General features: G+C 36.5%; 1 protein-coding gene across 1 annotated transcript in view; it reads right to left on the minus strand.

The window, feature by feature from the left end:
* The window catches only part of LOC103129489 (contactin-associated protein-like 4), a 38,183-nt gene extending 15,569 nt beyond the window's left edge, over positions 1 to 22,614 (minus strand). The window contains exons 1-3 of the mRNA XM_016665124.1: positions 22,173 to 22,614; positions 13,595 to 13,705; positions 116 to 309 (exon numbers count right to left, since the gene is read on the minus strand). Coding sequence (XP_016520610.1) covers positions 116 to 309; positions 13,595 to 13,705; positions 22,173 to 22,257 — 390 coding nt within the window. The 5' untranslated portion in view covers positions 22,258 to 22,614. The remainder of the gene's footprint in view (positions 1 to 115; positions 310 to 13,594; positions 13,706 to 22,172) is intronic.
* Between the last annotated feature and the right edge of the window lie 531 nt (positions 22,615 to 23,145).

Here is a 23,145-nt window from a genome sequence, read left to right on the forward strand (position 1 = left end):
TTTAATCTCAGAATCCTGATTTTAATCCCAGAATCCTGATTTTAATCTCAGAATCCTGATTTTAATCCCAGAATCCTGACCCTAATGCTCATTCGTGAGTCGTTACAAACTTTACCCCCAAGCTGTCCTCCTGCCGGTGTTGCCTCCAGTTGTGTCCCGTGTCGCTGAACATCAGCAGGTAGGACGTCAGCCAATCAGAGCTGCCGTAGCGGCCCTGCGTGGCCACGGCGGTAATCTGGGTCCGTCTCTGCAGATCCACCTCCAACCACTGGTACTTATCTGACCACAGAGGAGACCAGCCTCCAGCTCCTGCACCAGTTACACACAACAACAAATCAGTTCAGATTCTTTCATCCAGTTTCAGGTACAATCACAAAGTAAAGATATTTGTAGAGTTTGAATTCAGTGACTTTAAAATCTGCAGCACACTGTGGTGAGATTTTGCTGCGCTCGTCTTCTGCTCAGTATTCTTATTCTGGGAAGCCACCCAGGCTGTTTACAAAGCTCCACATTTTATCCACAAGCCACCAGGACTGAGCACAATGTGGTTCAGAATAACTGGAAATCGTGTCTATTCACATTTCCATGCTGATGTGACGGCAGCCTGTGAGCTGCGACATCTGTCCTCTCCACAGCGATTAGCAGAACACGGTCGGGCCTCTGGAGGGAAACGCGCCTCAGCGCATCCTGACAGCAGCTGGAGCAGCAGCTGGAGAGGGCATCCAGCTATGTATGGGGTTTGTTCACACCGTGTTCGCAGTGAAGGCTGGCAAAAATCCCATTAAGACCAAAGGAACTGTGAAGAATACACTGGTATGACTTTGGTTGGAATAAAGCACCAAATCAGGTTATTTATTATCTCAAGAGAATCACTTATGTATTTTAGCATAAAAATACATACACTTATAGCATAAAGTGTATGCTATAAGTATACAGTCATTGAATATGACTGTATTGACATTAAATACTTGATAAGGAAAATTCGTCCAAAAAAGTATTTGGGAAAAAGTTTACTCAAGTACTGGGTAACTGATAAAATTATCAGTCATTTAGTATTTAAAAATTACATAATTAGACGGACCAAAATATAAAGTTAAACTCAATTTTTGGGATTTTAAAGACCAAAATGACAATAATTCAGTTAAGTAATAAAAATAATAAAATCAGGCAAAAGAAAATGTTTGACATCAGTTATTTAGATAAAAAACTAAGGAAACTTCAACAGAAACTGCAGGTGTGTGTCTGGTTAAAACATGTTTGTTTTACATTCAGTGGATAGAAAGTCCAGAAATTTTCCTCAGGTAAGAGTAGAAATACTTCATGATAAAATTACTCAAGTAAAAGTAAAAAGTACAGCCTATTAGAAATACTCCTAAAAGTTTTTTTTATTTTTCCCAAAAACATTACCCAAGTAATGTAACTAGTTACTGCCCCACTATGAGTGCAATGAAAGGTAGTGAAGTTTGTTTTCATTTGAGACAAAAACAAAAATCTTTTTATGATACTTCTTCTTCTTTTCAGCTCAAATTTTATTAGAGAAATGTCTTAATTGTTTGTTTTGTTGCTGTGTTTGTAATTTTATTTTATCAACCGGTAAATGAGGTCAAATAAAAAATACACATAGAGCTCTGGAAAAACATTAAGATAAACCACTTAAAATGATCAGTTTCTCTGATTTTACTTTTTATATGTTTGTGTTTGAGTAAAATGAACTTTGTTCTTTTATTCTACTGACACGTCTATGAAAGTCCATAGTATTTATTTGCAGGAAGTGAAAAATAGTCATAATAATGAAAAAGATGCAGCGCTTTCAGACCTCAGATAAAGCAAAGAAAACAAGTTTATGTTTATTTAGATACAACAATAAAAATGTTTTAACTCAGGAAGAGTTCAGAAATCAACATCTGGTGGAAGAACCAGCAGGTTTTCAGTGGGTTCAGTGCAGTGGGCTCTCCATTCACATTTCCTACTGACATTATGAACATCAGTGTCTCTAGAAATATACTTGATTTTTAAAGTTTTTTTCTCTTTTTACTTCAAATTGTGATCATGTTTTGATTGTTTTCCATAATAAATCCACATTGAAAAATAATTTTTATCACTACTGAGATGCAAAGCAATCACTTTTGTCAATATGAAAAACAAATACAAGCAGTTTTCTTCTTTCCCTTTTGAACAAAAACATTTTAACATGTTGAAAACACGAAGCAACAGCTTTTCAATGGAAGAAGCTTTTTGTCTCAGACTCTTTTCTTCTCTTTCCTGCTCATTACGGCATCCTAAAGGTCAAAGCTAATAAGTAGCTCGGTAAAAGACATAGACACTGACAGCACAAGTGAAGAGCGCAGACAGGCCGACCTTTACTCATTACAGCCGGACTGGAGACGACAGACGCAGGAAAGAAAGAGGATGAGAGCGTGACAAAGAGAAGAGCATCAACCCACGGCTGCAGAAACCAGGAGAGGGTCAACGTTGCCCTGGTGGGCAACACCTGAGGGATGAGCAGAAACTGGTGAATTTATTCAGCAGCTGTGGCAGAATAACTCTTTCCCCCTAAACATTATACCTTTTGTCAGACATTTTATGTTTTTAAACTCCTGGTGGGAGAAAATCTTTGCTTCAGTAACTGCTTGTAATGACTCCGAAGCATTTGAACGACTCTTTGTGGTAACTGAGGTTAAAGACGGGTCAGGAGGATTATAGCGCTGGTCTGCTAGACGTTCAAATTACCTCATTACAGCAGCAAATCGACTAATATCAAGACTCTGAACGGAGGCTAAGCTAGCCAAGCTAGCACCCAGAGAGGCAGGTGGCAAAATTTTACTAAATATCTGAGAGAAATTTGATTTAAACAAATCAAAACACCACCGATTATAAATGATTTTAACTTCTAGCTGATGAAGTTAGAAGTTAACTGAATGAGGTCACTGACTTTTACTTTAACCTTATATAATCTGAATATTTCAACATTAGTCAGATACTTTTTAGGAATCGCAAAAAAAGTAATAATAATAATAATAATAATAATAATAATAACCCGGTTCAAGCATGCTTGTTTCTGCACAGAGGCACATTAATTGGTTATAGTTCATCATACAGAAAAGTAGTTTCTAAATTAAAATCATGTTTTTGGTCAAAAAACAAGCATCAGATGTTTTATTTATTCATTCTGTAGATGTTAAAACAACACAATAAATAAACTACACTGTAAAGCATTTTAAGCTGGTTTAAAATGAATATGAAAGTTCACCTGCTATCTTGAAAATAAAATTAAAGTCAACTAGAAAATTACTTTGGTTTTAACCCAGACATTAATGTTCGCCAAGTAAATTCAACAAGAGACGTCTAATCATTGTTTTTAAGTTCAGATAGCTCATTAGTCTTCAATTGTAAGTCATTTTAATTTAATACTGTAATTTAAATCAAATCATTATTCCACAATATGCAAGAAAACTGACTCCATGTAGTTGAACATGGGCATATTTCTGAGTCATTTTCTCCCACTTTATCAAGTTAAAATAACCGCTTATTTTAAGTCAGAAGAATTTAAATTACGAACAAAATATCTCATTAGGTATTTTATAAAATATTCCACTCAGGAACACAACTCATGCATTTTGAAAATGCATTTTCCTCAACTATTGCTAACTGACAGATGCATTAAAATGAATATTTGCCTTAAAGCATACAAGAGGCGTGTCAAAGTAACACACATCCACCTCACTACAACACAAGACACAACAACATGCCGCTAAGCACCCTGGGAAATAGTCCCCACTCTTTCAGTTTCCTTTAAGCACTTGGGCTGTTTTTACTTTAAATCCAAATATGGTGCAGTTCAACTTAGGTTGCTAGGTAACGGGCAGAGTTCCACTGGGGTTGCTAGGTAACAAGCAGAATTCCACTGGGGTTGCTAGGTAACGAGCAGAATTCCACTGGAGTTGCTAGGTAACGGTATAGCCTCCATAGGGGTTGGGCAGTGGGGAAGGTTTTGGAAACCTCTCATTTTCCAGACACCAGAAAACATGATCTTACTACCAAAAAACAGCTGGATAGGTTTTCTTAATCAATTAAGCTATTTTTTGTTTTGTTTTGAAGCAGTGGAAACCCTAATGGAAGTGTAAAAATGTGCAAAATGTGAATTTGTCCACTACCTATGTGACCCCCAAGAAGTATACTTTAGTGGAAAATTGTTGAGCAGTGCAGTGATAAAATGTTCCAGGTCAGGGAAACTCAAGGATTGATGTAAGACACTAACAGCATCTGATGCACTGGGAGCTAAACTTACATGAGTTTGTTTTCCCACGCTCCCAAACCTGCTGCCATTAAAAGTCCTAATCCATCGCTAACACCACCAGTCCTTGGCCTGCGTCCTAGCACAGAGCCAGGAGGAAACATCCAAAATAACACTGCTTCAAAGCTTTCATGGTACCTCAAATACATACACACAGAATCAGTTGCAGTGACATACCTACTTACAGGAGACGTTGCATTAATTATAGGAAAACTTAGTGTACCCTCAGTAGCTAACGTATATTTTTACACTACTTTAATTTGTTTCAGAGGTTTTTTTTTCCAAACAGGAAGAGGTGGTAAAGCACTACTTCAACATATGTTTACTGAAGTAAAAGTAAAAAGTAGAAATAAAAAGTACAGCGTAGTAAAAACACTGTTAAAAGTTTTTTTTTTTTTTTTTTTTTTTCAAAAACGTTACTCGAGTAAATATAATCGGGGAAATGTAACTAACTCTGCTTATAGATGACTGCATTTTTGTTTCAGATGTATTTATTTGCTCATCAATTTTAGTTTTAATCAAATAAAAAGAAGTTGTTGCTGCTGTAATCAGAGAAGCGTGTCTTCGGCTGCCTGCTGTCAGAGCTAAACCCGTCTGCTGGGGACAGTTAAAGGCCAATATCTCTGCAGCCATCCAAACAGGATCACTTCAGATGGCAAGATGCACCATCTGAAAAGGAACACTTGTTTTACTGCACGTTGTGACATCACTGTCATTGCTGGACTAGCTCAGCTGCAGCGGCGAACAGTTATGATGAGGCGGCCAGTGGCGGTCCTGTCCTCCGGCCAGGCATCAACATGGCTCAGGAAGGGGCCTGACTTTTATTGTTGTGTTTTAATTTGAGCTTTTTAGCATTTAAAAGGGACGTATTATGCAAAATTCACATCTTGCACGTTTTTGTTCTTCCATTTAGGTTTTTACTGCTTCTAAAAACAGACAAAGCGCTTAATAAAACAAAATAGTTTTATGTTTTTAGGTGTCTGGAAAATGAGCCATTTAAAAAAAACTCCGGAATGTAATGTCACAAATCAGCAGGCACTGCCCGTTACCTAGCAACCCATGTGAAGCCTAACCTGTTACCAAGCAACCAAAGCAGCACTCCAGCACATTTGGTCAGCTGGTTTTACCGCTGTATGAGCTGTACAATGGCTACTGGAAAAAAGAGGAGTTTTGTTGTTGATTTACCATCCAGAAACCAGATTGCTGCATTCTTGTTGGTTGTGAAGGAGGCTCTACTTCTGCTTTTCAAAAATGTATGGTTGTATAGTTACATTTCTGTTTGCTATGATGATGTATTAGGCCCACTGTAGACAGTTAAAAAAAGAGAACAAAATTTCTACAGATATTTTCTAAAAAAAGAAAAACAAATTTTTTTTGAGTCAAAAATTCGATACTCAGAAATATCCAAGTTTTTTTCTTTTAGAAAATTTCTGAAAATCATCTTAAAATTTAAAAAAAAAAAAAATTCTAGCAAAGTTTCAACTTTTCAATCTCAGAAATTTCCTTGTTTTTTCTATAACATTTTTGAGATTAATCTCAAAATTTCAGATTTTTTCTAGCAAATTTTAGAATTTTGAAGCTCTGAAATTTCAGGGATTTATGCTCATGAACAATGTGAGTACAATGCATCAAATTAGGAGATTCAAAAGAAAAATATAACCAAAGTCAGCTGAATCTAAAGAGACAAACTGAGTAGGTTTGGAAGTAGCTTTCATGTGAATGTAAAGTCTAATAATGGGGATTATAACCCGAGAGGTAAAGTTACTTCATGCAGGACAGAAAACCCATAAAGAGCAGGAAGTCTGTTAAAGCAGCAGGTACGGTGAACGCAGCTTCAGCCTCCGACTGCAGCAGCAACATGAAACCAGAACTGGCCCAAAAAGACGCCGAGCATTCTGGGAATTTCACAGGCAGAGATGCATGATGGGAATCAGACAAAGATGAAGGTTATGGAGAAAAAAACGCAGAGAAGTTTGTTTCAACAACAAACATAATTCTTCTAGGAACTCTAAAATCCAATAAGCTGAGCAGTTAGCATGAAGAAAGAAAACAGGATGGAAATATTTTATTTCTTGCTCAGTCAGTAAAATCTGGTGCCGTTACATTTACTGATGAACCCACTGGGGGTAAAATATGGTCCCGCCAACCTTAATGTGCCTTAATACGTCTGAACTTCTCACTCCTTTAAAAACAAAAACAAAACAGGCTTTTTAAATCAAAGTGTGTCCAAACTGTTTCTTATGGAAGTATCCCTTCCTGACCTCAAGCCAGAAAAAAGATAAACGGCACCAATACGGATCAACGGCAATAATTATGAGAGCGTGTTGAGGTCACTGTGGATAGAAAAAAAGAGAAAAATTTTGACAGAAATTCAGAAATGTTGAGATTAATCTAAGACATTTTCTTAAAAGAAAGAAAAGTTAAAAATGTGCTAGAAAAAAAGCAGACAATTTTTTAAATTTGTCTTTTTATTTCTGAGATTAATCTGAAATATTTTCTAGTTTTTTTCTTGCAAATTTTCACATTTTCAGGTTTGTAAATTTCCATGTTTTTTTTTTTAATTTCATGGTTTTTGGTGAAAATTTACTCTGTTATTTTTCTATCTACATTGACTGTTGTGATAAATAAATTCAAATAGTAAAACTGTTAGCTCTCACAGCATCAATAAAAATCCAATATTGATTGATTTTTGATATTTCATCCTTCCAGTAAATTTCCAGGGATTTGCAGAAATTAAGATCTAACAGAAAATAATACGAAGTCTCAACTACGCCAGTCGAACTAGTTAATTAATCACATGATAAATTAAAATGAGTTCAATAATTTCCATGCTGCTGATTAATATTTTTTTAAAGGCAGTTTTGTTTACAGAGTCCATAATATATTTCATTTGTGTGTTTTTTATTTCCATTTTATCTACTGTTTTGGGTCTTTTATTTTTTATATTTTGGTTATCTTAATTATCTTCCAGTTAAAGTGTTAAGTGTTCTTTACAAAATTTGAGTTTAATGAATTGATCTTAACAATATTATCGTTTATTGCAATAATTTCTGGGACAGTTTACCATCCAGCAAAGTTTAATAATGGTTTTATTTTTGACATATTTAGTTAGATTCATCTGTGATTCATTAAACTGAGTAAAATAATATTATGAATGTTTGTTTATCATCCTTTGAGATGCATTTATAATAATTTATTTCATTATTTTGACTAAACACGCTGCATAGAGGAGACATCTTACATTATATTTTTTCTGGGATTATCCAAACAGGATATTTTTATTTCCCTGAATTCAGAGAGGAATTTTAAAGCAGTAGTGAAAGAAACCCCGGATGGTTTGTTTTTAGTTTGATTTTGTGAAGACATGAGGTGATATTTACCAGAATAATTAGATTTGTGGTGAGTCTGACTACCTGGGATTAAGAGGATTTCTGTGTAATCTCACCAGAAAATGTGATTAAGAGGGGAATCTGGAGAAGCAGAGGCGGCGCATAAACATCACACCAGGATCAATACCTGATTCTACGGCGCCTTCGTAATTTAGACCAGAGGCCACGTTAATGTTACGCTCACTTTTTAAATCTAAATTAGCGCTTCCAGAAACTGATTGGGGATCACTCCATGTGTCTGAAGATAATTAAACTGGTTTAAAGGTACAACGGCCCAGTTAACGTGTTAAAAACAACCATTAACATTTGCCTATAAATGTTAAATGTTGTCATTAACATTTAGCTACGAGGCAGAATTAAGTCATCTCCACGTTTTCCCTCCAATTCACCAACATTAGGCTGTAATTATGATTAAAGTATGTTACGGCAGCATATTATCGGCAGTTTGAGAGTCAAAGAGTAAAATCTCAGGTGAAAAAGTCACAAAAATACATAAAAATGACCTGATTTTCCGTTTTTATTCAGTTGTCAGGTTTTGTCTTAAAGAAGAAAAGCTTTAGACTTCTGCGGATGTGACACGCTGCTGCTTGATGATTTATCGACAGGAACAAGAAAATTTGTTCCTCCCAACTGGAACAAGAAGGACCAGTAATAATCTATTAACCTTTCTGACCCTGTAGGACCAGACTCTAGGAGTAACCAGGACCTTCAGCCAGACCGGCTCAAAATCTGAAGGGATCAAAGTGACCCGACGTGCGGCGCCAACCTCAGGAAACATAATAAAAACATTCCTTAAAGAAATAAACTGATTATTGGGCAAAACCCGACCAAATTTAGAGTCTGTGGCAGCAAACCTGCTAAAGATGACAACCTCTGTTGGTCAGCTGGAAATGATCCAACATTTTTTCTGAAAGATTCATCTTCCCAGAATTGAGCAGAAATCTGTTCAGGTTCAGACTGTTAAACAAACTGAACTGTGAAACAAACCGGACAAATAACACGAGATGCTTTGGTTTTCAGTTGCAAACTGCAGATAAGCGTTTGTGTCCTCACACACCATTCTGTGTTTCTGCTTTGGGACAGAAATCCAGAAGGCTTTGGGTAAATAATCCTGCTGCACCGGCTCTCTGTGCATCCTACAGTGAGGTGCAACTCAGGAAGAGCAAACCTCAGACAAACAGACACAGTTTGTGAAGTTCGCTGCACATCTGATGAGGCAACAATAAGGCAACGAACTAAAAAACAATTTGACCGAGTCATACACCAGGTCGGTCTGACGGCGTATTACGGTGCAGATCAGTCGGTCCTGCAGGGCCGACATCCTGCATGTTGCAGTTCTCTCCCTGGTTTAACGCACCTGGATCAAATGACGTTACCACCACCAGGGACAGAACTACAACATGCAGGACGCCGGCCCTGCAGGACCGACTGTGGGCAGTCTACTGGTGTACACTTTGAAAAGTAAATTTCCACAAAAAAAAATTATTAGGTTAATCTCAGACATTTCCTGGAAAAAACTTGGAAATTCCTGAGTTCCAGAATTAAAAAAAATTGTCAGAAATGTTTTATTGTCTCTTTAAACTAAAAAATTTTAAGTTTTTTCTAGCAAATGTTTGACTTTTCAAACTCAGAATTTTCTGTTTTTTCCTCTAGAAAATTCCTGAGAATAAACTCAAAAAAAATTTTCTATAATTTTTTTGGGGGGAAATTTCTGAGATCAATCTCAAAATTTCTGACTTGAGTTTTCCGGGTCAGAAATAAAAAAGGTTTTCTTGAAAAAACAGAAATTTCTACAAAATTTCTGAGATTAATCTAAAAATTTCTGATATTTTTTGTGAAAATTCACTCCTTTTTATAATGGCCCTAATACATTGGTGTACTTCACCAGTCATTATGTAACTTTTAGTAATTCAGAATACACTAATTTAAATTATTTTATTTTATTGCTTTATTCTACATCAATTTGATGCATTTCAAAGAAAACACACGCAGGTGTGTTTGTTTCTCTGTCTGTGGAAACATATTTAACATTTACAGAAAGTTTTGGGTCCAACAAAGTCCCACAAATGTTGAAAAGACTGAAAACTCTCTGCTGGTTGTGTGTGTTTCTTCCTTTCCTCCCTCGTGGCAAAACAACTGGTTAGCATAATGAGAGCAGGTTGGTCTTTACACCCGAGCCTTCTGCTGGAGGGCCGCGGCTGATCTCTGACTCCGGCCTTCATCCGTCTCTTCGGGCCCTGGGCTCGGCTAAAGGAGCGGCTCTCTCAACCGTTCTGGGTCCCGAGACGCATGAATTATTCACCTTCACAGATGCAAGGCAGCTGCTTCACAAACTGTACATGCACAGAGGGACGCGGCGCTGCGAGCTGCAGCAGGAGATTAAAGGCCAAAGTGTGTGAGCTGTCCAACCAGGACACGTCCACATATGGGGACAAAATCACAAATCCAGGACAGTCCATGATCTCCAACATCCTCATTGGCTCCTTTACATCTAGCAGTTTGTCCATGTTTTGTCATCAACAGCTGTTATTCAAAAGTCAACTAGATAAGGTTTAAGTTCTCAGCCTCAGATTTATATGGCAGCATATCAGTGACGAAGCAGACAGAAAACAAAAAGAGCAGTAAATTTCTGGCAAAAAAACTCAGAAATTTTCAGATTAATCTCAGAAATTTTCTAGAAAAAACATGAGCATTTCTGAGCTTTTTGTTGGTTATGCAGAAGGCTCCACTTCTGCTTTTCAAACATGTACAGTTGTGTAATTGCGCAACTGTACATGTTGCGCAATTACACAACTGTAATTGCGCCATTCCTTTCCTCGCTCGTGGCAAAACAACTGCCACGAGCAGTTGTTTTGCCACGAGCAAAACAACTGCAGCCATTTTCACATGCAAGTGTAAATGTTGAGTTTGGGGGAGTGGCTAGAAGCCTACTTCAATTCAAAGTGCAGAAAGGAGCTCAAAATATCAAAATCTAATTATCTAAGAATGTTTTTGTAGAAAATCTTTAATGAACATGTTTTGTGTGGACCGTAGATGTATCCTAACCTGTTCAAGGAAGCAAAATAGGTCACCTTTAAGCCACTGTCAGCAGCTGAGCTCCATAAATGGTAAAAGTTGCAGAGTGGCCTCCTTAAAGAAGCTGCCACACAAACTCTTCACAAAGCCCGCATCAGCATCCAACAGAGAGTTCAGGCTGGATGTTTTCCCCCTGCTGTTCATGAATCACAACTCAATTTTATTCCCTTCAGAGATGAGATAGCACTACGGCGTTTTGATGTACTAGTCTAATAAACTTTCAATGAATTCCTCCGTGCAACACGAACGTTTAGCAGAGACAGTCTGCCGTAGTTTCAATCGCACGCCGGTTTCTCCGTCCCACGGAGCGAATGCTCGGGCTGCGCGCCTGCAGTTTAGCTTTGTCTTTCATGTTTTGTTCTCAGCATCCTGGGGAAAGGCACACACACACTCCTGGGAAAAAGCACAACTGCAGCCAACAAAACAGAACACATCTGAGGCAAAGAGCACAGATTCAGTCAAGGTGCTCTGGCCTTTCCACACTCTGCTCCGAGCGCTGCACAGGCCTGAAGGCTGCTTCTTTAAAACCGGTCCCAACAACCAGCCGAACCACAGAAACTGTAACGTGGCACAAATCTCTTTAGGTCTACATATTATCCTCACACAAATGTGGAAAAAACAAAATAAACAAACAGGAAATTCAGCCCTTTGTGACTAAAACCTAAGGAAAATTAGGAATTACTACTTGTTTCATCAGATATTCTTGATAACAAAAGAAACTTAAGAGAGGATTTTTACATGCAGTTAGTATAAAAACGTCAATTCTTCAATTATTACAGCTAAAAACTGCTGATCACGGTCAGGCCTGAACCTTCACATTCACATAAAAACAGCTACAAATTCAGCCTTCTGTCACCTGAAAAACATTTCCAGGATTAAATACTGGGAGAAACTCAAGTTTCTAAAGTTTATTGCTGCAGTGTCTTCACAGATCTGAATGCTTTCATTTGTAAAAGAGATTTCTTTTTTTTTTTTTAGCTTAGAGTAAATAAGTTTAAATTAAAGATCTGCTGTTGTCATGGCAACTTTCCAGACCTCTCAGCTCTTCCAAACATGGAGAAGCAGCATTCAGCTTATATGCACCATAAATCTGGAACAAACTTCCAAAAAAACCCTGCAAAACAGCCGAAACACTGAGTTCCTTTAGACCAAACTGTTATAGCTGCTTTTGATTTAAAAAACTGGAACATTGATCAATATACTTGATAAGTATTGATGATTAAATTTTTATTCATTGTTTCACGACTATGAGGTAAAGCACTTTGAGCTGATAAACAAATGCTGGTAACTGATCAAAAATGTACTTACTTTTAATTTTTCCTTGCATATTTTTTATTTTAAAAACAAAAAGCTTCCATCATCCACCTTAATTTTTATTCAAAGTTTAAACATGTTCTTAATGGAAACATTTTAAACAAATAAGCATTACATTCTTGTCTATTTAAAAAGATTAAACTCACAGGAAAATACATGTTTTTATTTATTTTTTCAATGCTGCATATAAATATTCTCTCCCACATTTTGTAACAATCTCAGTCTGATTCATTCTGCTTATTTAATGAAATAAAGTGCCTTATGGTTTTACTCTGCAGGTGGCTGAGGCGACCATTCTCACTCAGAAAGAGAGAAATTGTGTTTCCACTCGAGTAAAACAAAAAAGTATTTACATTTTTCTTCAAAAGCACCCTGTGTACTTATTAAAAGGCAGCCACCGAGCGTAAAATGTTTATGTGAGCCGTGAAGTTAACTGCATGCTGCAGCTTTTCATTAAAATGCACCCGAGAGGTCGGGTCACATTAATGCAAATCAATGTATCTGTTTTTTGTTTTTGTTGTTGTTGTTGTTGTTGTTTACAATTGAGATTGAAGTCTGTGAGTTTAAAGCAGTTGGGAGGGAACAGGGCCTAATTAATGACGTCATCCCCTGAGAATATTTTCAGATTGTGTCCATTACTGCGATGTAACGACACAAAGAAAGTTCTGCATATCTGTGAAGGAGAAGAAAAGGTTTTCTGAATTTTGTACGGAAGCATTTAACTGCCATTACTAAGAAAAAAAACGTAAAATAAAGTTTCTGATTGTAATTAGATGTAAAACAAGAATGTTTCTCGTTATAACGATAAAGATTTTTGTTTTAACTGCAGAGGCACCGATCCACTTTCTTCACTTACGATACCGATACCAATATCTGAGGATTAGTATCGAGACCGATCCAACACAAAAAAAGGTGCAGAACTGACTTAAAATGTTTCCTTTTTTAAAACACAGAAATAAACATATTTTAAAAATTATAAAAATCTGAAAGTGACAAAAACAACAGGTTGATTGATCAAATATATAAAAATAAACTCAAACAAACCTTCTTTCAAATGATTCAGAACTGTAGGAATTATAAACATAATGTAAAATAAATAATAAAGCGTGAAGCATAGAGTTAGGCTGGATAGATCTGCCCTTATGGATGAGGAACATTGTCATTGATACCTGATCTAGAATTGTTTTCCATACTGGGATGAATTCAAATTTCTCATTTTTGTACTTTGCATGTATGTTTTTAATTTAGATTCTAATGAAACACATTGACAAGGGAAAAGTAAAAGGGGTGAAGAAACTTTTGGAAGGCACTGAAATTCTGACAATTTAATTTATTAAAGCTACAGCTTGTGATATTTATCTTAATAAAGCGTTTGAATGCAAATATTTTTATTTTGTGTTAGTATGGCTGCCCTCTCTTCAGTGCTGAAAGTCTGCAGAGACAAATAACTTTCCCCAAACTCGGGTCTGGCAGAGCGTTTCAGCTGGTTTTTAAGCTGCAGGCCGTTTCTGAAACCGCTCACCTTCTCGTCTGTTGACTTTGGCGAAGCCCGGTCCGTGACTGGTCGACAGCTGGGAGGAGCTCCTGAAGGACGACGGCGGCAGGTTGGACACCAGAGGGTTGTCACACACCTCTGCTGACCAATCACACGCCAGAAAAGACACATGAGACACAAATCAGTATTTAGCATTAAAAACATCATTTCACGAAACTTATATGGTTACAGGAGAAGATTAGGGCCATAGGAATAAGAAAATCTGACTTTAATCTCAGAATTTTTGACTTCAAAATTCTGACTTTTTTCTCAAAATTCTGATTTTTTTCCTCAGAATTTTTTTTTCAGAATTCTGACATAAAACTCTGAATTCCGACTTTTTCATATGAATTCTGATTTTAATCTCACAGTTTTGAATTCAAATATTCAGACTTTTTCCCCAGAATTCCGATATTTTTTCCACAGAATTTAGAATTTTCTTCTCAGATTTCCAACTTTTTCTCTCAGAATTCTGACTGTCGATCTCAGAAAGTCAAAATTTGGAGGAAAAGAATTTCAAGGTTATAATGTGAAATGCTTTTTTAATTTTTTTTGCCAATGATTTCTTGCTGCACAAAGTAAAACACATTTTCAGCAAAAAGCACAAAACGATCGTTGGTCAAAGTTTAGCAAATTACTGAGAAGAAAACAGACACAAGGGCAAAACGGAGGAATTCCCTTACAGTAGAAAGTAATTCTATCTTTACTGTAGATAAACTTACAGTAATTCCAATTAACTAAAAAAGGTTTCAACACTAATTACCAAGTTTTAAGAACCCAGTAACAGTTGGCTCTGGAGCTCTACTCAGTAATCGCTAATAGCTAATTGTTTATTTTGTTCAAAAACACGTTAAAGCAACGAAACACAGTGAAAACAAAACTAGAGCCGAGGAACTGAACTGCACTGCTGAAACTCGCGTTGTTGTTCCTCATGGAGCCGCAGCCAAGGAAAGGTGAGACAAGTTTGGCAAATGAGTCACACACACGCATGCATGCACACACACACACACGCACACACAAACACACGCACAAAGAAACTCCAGTGATGGGTGAAATGAAGAAAGGAGTTGATGGTGTCACTGCATTACTTAAAGGCAGCAGCAGTAAATGCCCAGACGAGGCACTGAGCCAAACTCCTTCGCTTTTCTGCTCATATTTTATTCCTTCTTCAATTAACTCCAGGTGTCCTCTTCTGTTCCCCCCCAAAGATATACAGCGACCTCTGACCTTTCCGTCTGTTTTTTACAAGTTTTGGATCAATAACAGATTAAATATTGGTGATATGACAATCACATTCCTTTTACAATCAGAAACTATTGGCTGCAAAACGTGAAGTTGCTGCCAGTAGCCATATTTTAAACTAAATCAATAATAAGCTGAACTACAATAAAACATAATACATTTAATCAGACAGTTTTGATTTGGCCTTCATGTTGGCACCAGATATTACATAGAGAACTGAAGACCAACACATTTTGAATTCATCCATCAGGTTCGATAGAAATCAATAAACAGTTTCTGTTTAACCCTTTAAGACCCAAACATAGAAAAACATTTTTTTTAAAAACCAAAACAGAAAGTTCAACCTGGTAGACGGTTTTTACAGGAGTAATTTGGAGATTAAACCATGTTTCCATATGTTTTTGTTTGTTCTTGTACAGTTTAACTAAATATATTACTTTACATAAAAAAAATTGCACAATAAATTAAAACAAGCTCAATGGTTCAAGCATCATTTATCGTTTTTATCTTTGTTTCTCCCAAAACCAGATATAAAAGTCTAAACTCTGGTTCTTTGGTCTCAACCAGCCAGGTTTTGTTTACAGAGACTTTATGATTCATTTTATTTGCTGTTCCTGAGGTTTGGTTTATTTATAGGATATAAAAAATGTCTTCCAGCTTCAGTGTTAAATGTTTTTTGATCCTTGAGAAAGTGTTCTTGCATCATTATGTTATTATATTACTTGAAAAACAACATTATTGCAATAACCAATAATATTATTGATTTTTTTATTCTTCATACTGAAAAAATTAACTTTTTTTTCTAACGAAACAGCAGCACCTCTGCTGGCTGCAGGAACCAGTCTACATCTGTTATGTTGTTTGTTTGTATTTTTATTCCCATTCCTGTTGTGTTTTATTTTGGATATGTAAAATATTTTCCAGTTGCAGTGTGACATATTCTGTTCAAAATTAAACTTTCCAGGACTTTGCGTTATTGTGGCTGGCCGGGATGCCATGCAGCAGCAGCAGGCTGAGGGTTTGATCAAAACTTCGCCTCCTCTCCAGGCGCCTGTGTGGATCCTCTGCAGGTTTCCTCCCAGTCCGACACATGCGGGTCGGGTTAATTGGTCTCGCTGAGCTGCCTTTAGGGAGTGAAGGTGTGTGTCCATAGGTTGTTTATCCTGTGTGTCACCTGTGATAAAATGGCAGCCTGCTGTTGACCATTCTTTTTGCAGAAGCTGCTAATTTACGGCTGTAGACACTAATGAGTCTTTCAGCTCCAGAGTTTGCCTTTACCAAGATTTGGAAAATCTTTTTAGGAACTTTGGATGAACTTTTCATCTCTGTGGGTAAAAACAGTTATTGATTTAGTTAGATCTGCATCCACAGAAACAGAACCAAACATGGAGAAGCAGAATTCAGTTTCTATGGAGCACAAACCTGGAACAAACTTCTAGAAAACGGCGAAACTGCTGAAACACTGAGTTCCTTAAGAGTTCCTTTTGATTCCTGTAACTGGAACATTGATCAATATATTTGATGATTCACAAAATGTAATGTTTAATGCTTGTTTGTTTTTGAAATGTACTATAAAAATTAAACTTGACTTGATCTATTCAGACTTTTTTTTACAGTAAAAAACACTGTAAACTGTTACTTTGTATTTAATTGAAAAAGGTGAGTGATTATAGCATTAATTTGGTCGATGCTTAGTTTAATTAAACTAAGTCCAGTGAATGTATGGGTGCATAGTGAATTACAAATTTGACTATAATCAAATAAATTAAGTGGATTTAACTTTCATTGCGTAGTTATACTTAACATTTACTTCATATATTCAATAAATACAAGGTTGCATATTTTTTTAAGTAAGGACGACTAATTAGGCTTTACAGTGTGCATTTAAGACAAAGTACATTTAGAATAAAAACATTTTAGTAAAAGTATTAAACATCAAAATGAAAAAGCCTTGGGAAGGAGAAAAGCACCTTATAATCAGACGTTTTTAGCAAAGCCACTGAAGGACAACATGCTGATAAATTTAGCTGAAATTCACTAAAAGCATTCAGATATATTTCCTAATAATTGTTTCTCATGTAACTTCTTATAATAAACAAATATATGTTTTACATTTCAGAAATGATTTTTCTGATGTTTCTACGTAACGATGACACAATCACAGATTTAACTGGATGATAAATTGTCCCAAAAAATATTGTGATAAATGATATTGTTGTTTTGAGGCCATTTCCCACTAATAACGATAATGGTGTAATAACGTCCAACATTTATGCCTGGTAAATTTACTGGATGATAAATTGCAGCAGAAATTATTGCAATAAACAATAATATTGTCATTTTGAGACGATTTTCTATAAAATATAACAATAATAGCAATAATAATAATGCAAGTACACTGAGGACTATCACGATAAATTTTACTATACAAATTGTCCCAAAAATTACTACAATAAACAATACAATTATTATTGTTTTGAGACAATTTTCACCTAACACAATGACATTGCTATTATAATGCAAACATCTAGGCCCGTTGCAATAAGTTGCCCCAGTAGTTTTTGCGATTAACGATAATATTATTGCTTTGAGAGCATTTTCAGGTAATGTACTGATAATGACGACAAAGTTCTCCCTCTCAAACACTAATAAACTTTAATTTTGCACAGAACAGTTCACACTGGAACTGGAAGAAATTTTAAATATCCAAAACAATAAAATAAATGGAAACCACACACAATCAATAAAATAGATTATGAAGTTTCTGCAAACAAAATTGGCATTAAAAATATGAATAATCAGAATGGAGATGTGCTTTTTTAATGCATCATGCGTTAAATTGATAACTTGCGACATATTTCTACTGTGTTGCAGTTTCAGAAACTGTTGTTGTGACTTTAGCAGATTCTGGGGCTCACAGCTACTTATCTGATCTAAAGACAGAACCATTTGATAAACGGGTCGGTTTTTAAAGAGGCGAACTTCCACACCGGAGCCGGCCTTGGGCAAACACAAAATACCCTCGGGTCACAGAGGCAGATGGATGGCAGGCGGCTCTCTGTCACTTTTATCGCTAAATTATTTGTCCCTGAATTAATAAATTCAGACTCATGAATGGCACCACAAGCCGCTGCCACCTTTATGTAACCTTGATTTAATTGGAACCTTTTATGACTCAACTTCCACTGAACACATGACATTAAGTGAACTTGATTTATACCACACAAGTATGCATTGACCTCTGATTTGCTCTCCAAAAGTCGTTCATCCTATGATGGAGAATGAGGGACAGAAAAGGTTCAGCCAAAATGTCTCTCCCATTCAAATTAAATAGAATTTATTCACAGGTTTATGGTCTCTCTATGCAAACCAGCAGTCTATTATAAGTCCTACAGAGACAGAGTCGTTATGAAGCGGGGAGATAGCTCCAAATTGAAATCAACTTCTCTCCCAGCATGTTTTTTATCCACCTATTTTCTGTCAGGCTGGGTGCAGGAGGGAAAAAAAACAACAACTGCTTAAAGTTATCCATGCAGTCGCAAGTTCTTAAATAATCAAAAAGCCAGCCCACATTGTTATCCACATGAGCATTACCCAGGTAACCCTGCTGCATCTGCAGAGCAATAATCAACCTGGAGGCGGAATAATATATTCTTTTAGAGTAAGCAAAATGTACGTCTAGCTGCGCCATGAAAGCAGGTTGGGATGGTAGCAGAAAAACAAAACCAAACAACAGAATAGGGAAGTGTGAGGTGTAAGAATGACGAAAATCATGATCACCTCGTTGCATTTCATGGTGGCAATGATACAAGTCAGTAAGAAAAAATACAAAGGTCTGTTAGTTAACAAAACTTTTCTTATCAAGTCGGTCCAATCAGCTGGTGGGAACTGACTCTGGGAAAAGTTTGTAACTAAAATTAAAAAAAGCATTTTTATGTTTTAAAGACATTAAACAGTAAATAAGTGGATTTAAAATACTCTAACAAGATAACATTGAATAGATGTGTGACTAGGGATGCACCAATAGTTTGGTCAGACATGTAAAAACACCACAACTTTCATTTGTTTTTAGGAGTATTTAATTAGGAGTAAATGATTTAATTAATTGGATTGATCATTTGAGCCATAAACACTTCTGTGGGAAAGGGTCAATATTGCTCAATCTCAGAGACTAAATCTGGTCTAGAACGGCCAACTAAACTTAAAGAATTACCTTTGTTCAGTCTGTATGCTCCAGTTACTGATTCATTGATCAATGAATTAGTTAATGATTATTTCAATAATCAATTAATCACGATTAATCATTCCAGCACCTTTATGGTTAAGGGTAAATGATTGGTCAATTTGAGAGAGTAGATCTGGACTAGAGTGGCCAATTAAACTTGTTGGATGGCCGTTTTTGAGTCTGTGTCCTCCAGTTAATGATTAATTGATTACTAACTTAGTCTGTGATTATTTCAATAATCGATTAATCACGACTAATGCGATAAATCATTTCAGATCCTAAACACTTCTGTGGAAAAGGGAAAATATTTCTCAATTTGAGAGAGTAGACCTGGACTAGAGAAGCTTGCTGGTGTAAACAGGAAGGAGGAGATGATGTCAGGTGTTTTATAGAGGAAATAATTGCCATCTGTTGCAGTTATGTCTGATGGGAGAGCAGCATGAAAAAAAGATTTACTTCACAAGCCTGTAAATGTCAGTGATGCACTTGAGTCTGAAGAAGAGAAGGTCTGGCAGTGAAACGTCTCTAACGACGCAGCGCCGGCTCCTTCATGACCCGCGACAGACGCAGTCTGGATTATTTACCTAACAGGCTTGTTCAGGTTCAGATTTACAAATCCACATGATCGAGCATGGAAGAAAAGCGTCGGTGTGGATGTGACTGAAGGGAATTACACAGATGGAGAGAAACTACACTGAAAAAAATCTGGAGTGACATTTACTCAGGAAAACCTAGGCAAGTTTTTACACTTTTTGAAGTGTACATCGCAAAGATTTTAATTTTGCTTAGTAATAAGACGTGTTATAACAAACACTCTTAGGTGAATTTTAGAGGAGTAAATTTCTGCCAAAAATCTCAAATTTTTTGATTAATCTCAGACGTCCAGAAAAACCCCCCTCACATTTCTGACATCAAAAAGTTGAAATTTTTCTAGAAAAAAACCCTCAAACTTTGAGATTAATCTCAGAAATTTTCTAGAAAACTTGGACATTTTTGAGTTTCAAAAGTTAGATTTTCAACTTCTGAAACTCAGACATTTTCAAGTTTTTTTGAGAATTTTCTGAGATTAATCTCAAACTTCCTGATTTTTTTTCTCGCAATTTTTTTGACTGAGAAAGTAGATGAAGCTTTGACCCGTAGATGGCTTAAAACTGTTTTGTGTGACAAATTAAGACGAGGTTTAATTAGTTGCTGCAGCTGGTGGCACAATGCATTATGGGATACCTAGCCAGCCAATCCCTACTGACACATACTTCAAAACAACTAAGTTAATTATTAAAATGTTTTTTAAAAGCTCTTAATATAACTACGTTATAATTTATCTGATTAAAGTCAACATTGCAACACATCTTGACCAAAATCAAGTTATCAAGTATTTATCTTTTTCAATTAAACACAGTCTTAAAATTTACAGTGTTTTGGAAATGTAAATTAATGTCTGGTTCACTTGTACTGCACAATTAAATTTTACATGCATTTGTTAAGTTGATAACTTACTGAAATAGTTTAGTTTCTTCTACTTTGAATGACATATTAAACTTTTGTGTGATACAGATTTAGTAATTAATTCAAAGTAACACAACAATTACATTTTAAAGTGAAGGTGCTAACATTATAATTTGTAGTAAAATTTACATAATGGGACCAAAAAGTCATTTTTTTCAGTGTAGCACTGAAGAAAATTTCCACCATTTTTGTAGCTTTATCTATTATTTTATTTCCAAGCTCTTTTATTGCCTCTGAGGATTAATTTTACAAAAGACAGGTAAATAAAAGCTGTAACTGACTGCAAACGTAAATACAGCCTGTGAAAACTACCAGTTATTGTTTGATATTGTTTGTTATGGTCTTCATGTTTGAGTTGCAGAGGGAATTATAACTTAGGGAACACAATTTACCCATTTGATAACACTGCGGATCAATTTCAGCCCATGATATCTCCCCGCTTTAAAAGCTGTTATCTCTCCCAAACAATCAATAAAGCTAAGAAATAACAGAGCCTATTGATGCTTCTCTTCTCCGTCCTCCTCCTGGATCCATCTATCGATTTCCACAATCGATTTCAGACCCATCTCCAGCTGATTGAACACTTCTGAAAGGATTTTGATACAGTAATCATTAGATTTCACTGAGCAATCCCAACTGTGCAAGTCTTGAAACTCTGAGTTCAAAACCTCCCATGTTAAAACAAAACAGAATGTAGAGACTTAACAGAGTTAAGATCCATGGAGAAAATAAAGTGGTTTCCTTAAAAATAATCCCTGTACTCAAAAATCAACTCACAAGGTATTTTCTGAAAGCTTATTTGAGTATAAAACTGGAGCAAAAGCAGCAGAAGAATCCCCCTGTTACATCTTTCCTCATCTCCTCTGACAGACGCTCTCTTTTCCTTTCTCTCTCTCTCGCTTGCTTTCGAAGAAAACATGAAATGTTTAAAAGGGAAATAAAAACAGCAACCAGTGGGATTTACTGACTCTTAAAAGTTGACATCCAGTCCAGAGACGATGAGTGTTTTCCTTCAAAACCGAACCTCTGCACTGGTCAGATCAGAGCTGAGTCAGGGAAGTCCCTACATGCAAAATGAAACTGCTTTTATTTTTGCTTTAAAACTTTCAGAATCAGGTCACTGACTGAAGAGAGTCTCTGAAGACTGCAGACTGAAGATATGTCTCTAATTTGAAGAATTACACAAAATTAGTCATTCTACAATTAAAATTCACGATACATCTGTTTCTGTTATACTGCCAAAATTTGCAAGAGGTGAAAGTTTTATAAAAAGAGGGACATCCAGAAAGTAAGGGAGAGGATTAGAGCCAATAAAAAAAATAAAGTAATTAATTCTGACTAAAAATATCACACACACACACACACACACACACACACACACACACACACACACACACACACACGCACATATATTGTTTTAAGCATCCTTAGTAATTGAATGTTCTCAATGCTCCATTGCATCAAGTCATTTATATCGTCCAGTTGAACTTAAATCCTACTTTGGTAACACATAATTTACCTTCCAACTGCCTAAAATTGACCCAAAAAGTTGCGTGAACAACGAGCAGCACCAGAAGCGCACGAGCCGCTCACCTTCTCCATCCGTCCCGCGTGAGCCAAGCAGCGCTGAGGCGACAACCGCGATAATCCCAGCGAGTATTTGACTCCTAGGAGACATGTTGAAGCGCCAGGATGCTGAAGAGCCTAACTCCGCTTGTCAGAAGGCAGCCGATCCGTCCACCGCTGCTCCTCTCCGGCTCCGCTCCGGTGCGCCGCGCCGCGCTGCAGCAGAGCCTGCAGCAGGGTGTAGAGGCTGGCCAGCAGCCGGGGAGAGGGACGGATGCTCTTGCACCGACTACCTTTTGTCAGTTAGAGCATGCAGGGAGAGGAAGGGGGGTTTATGAGGCTTTGGCAGGTCCGAGCCAAAAGAACAACCTCTGCTTCCGAGATGCTGGCGGATTTTAGACTTCCAGTCAGAGAAAGTCCTTAGTTCAGCACAGAGAGAGCAGGAGGCTGAGCTACCTTTAACTCTTTAGGTAGCTCCCAACTGTGTGTGTGTGTGTGTGTGTGTGTGTGTGTGTGTGTGTGTGTGTGTGTGCGCGTGTTACAAAGGTGGGCAGAGTACCCAGAAATTGTACTCAAGTCAGAGTAGAACCACTTCAACATATTTTTATTCAGGGAAAAGTAAAAAGTAGCCATCCAAGAAATAACTCAAGTAAGAGTAAAACAGTGTTTGGTAAAATGGCAAGTAACTGATCAAATTATCAATCATATAGTTATAGTTACATTTACTCAATTACAATTACTTTAATAACGTTTTTGAAAAAATCTATTTTTTGTACTTTTTACTTTTACTTGAGTAATTTTATCACAAAGTATTGCTACTCCTGAGCAAAACTTCTGGATTTTCTACTCACTTAATGAAAAACAAACATGTTTTAACCAAAAATTCCCCAGACACAAGAAACGCTGCAGTTTTTGTTAATGTTTCCAAATCAATTTCCAAATCATTTTGAAACATTTTCTTTTGCTTGATTTTGTTAGTTTTTGTTATAAAAATTATTGT

Source organism: Poecilia formosa, unplaced genomic scaffold (assembly GCF_000485575.1).
Source record: "Poecilia formosa unplaced genomic scaffold, Poecilia_formosa-5.1.2 Scaffold549, whole genome shotgun sequence".
Taxonomy (NCBI): Eukaryota; Metazoa; Chordata; class Actinopteri; order Cyprinodontiformes; family Poeciliidae; genus Poecilia; species Poecilia formosa.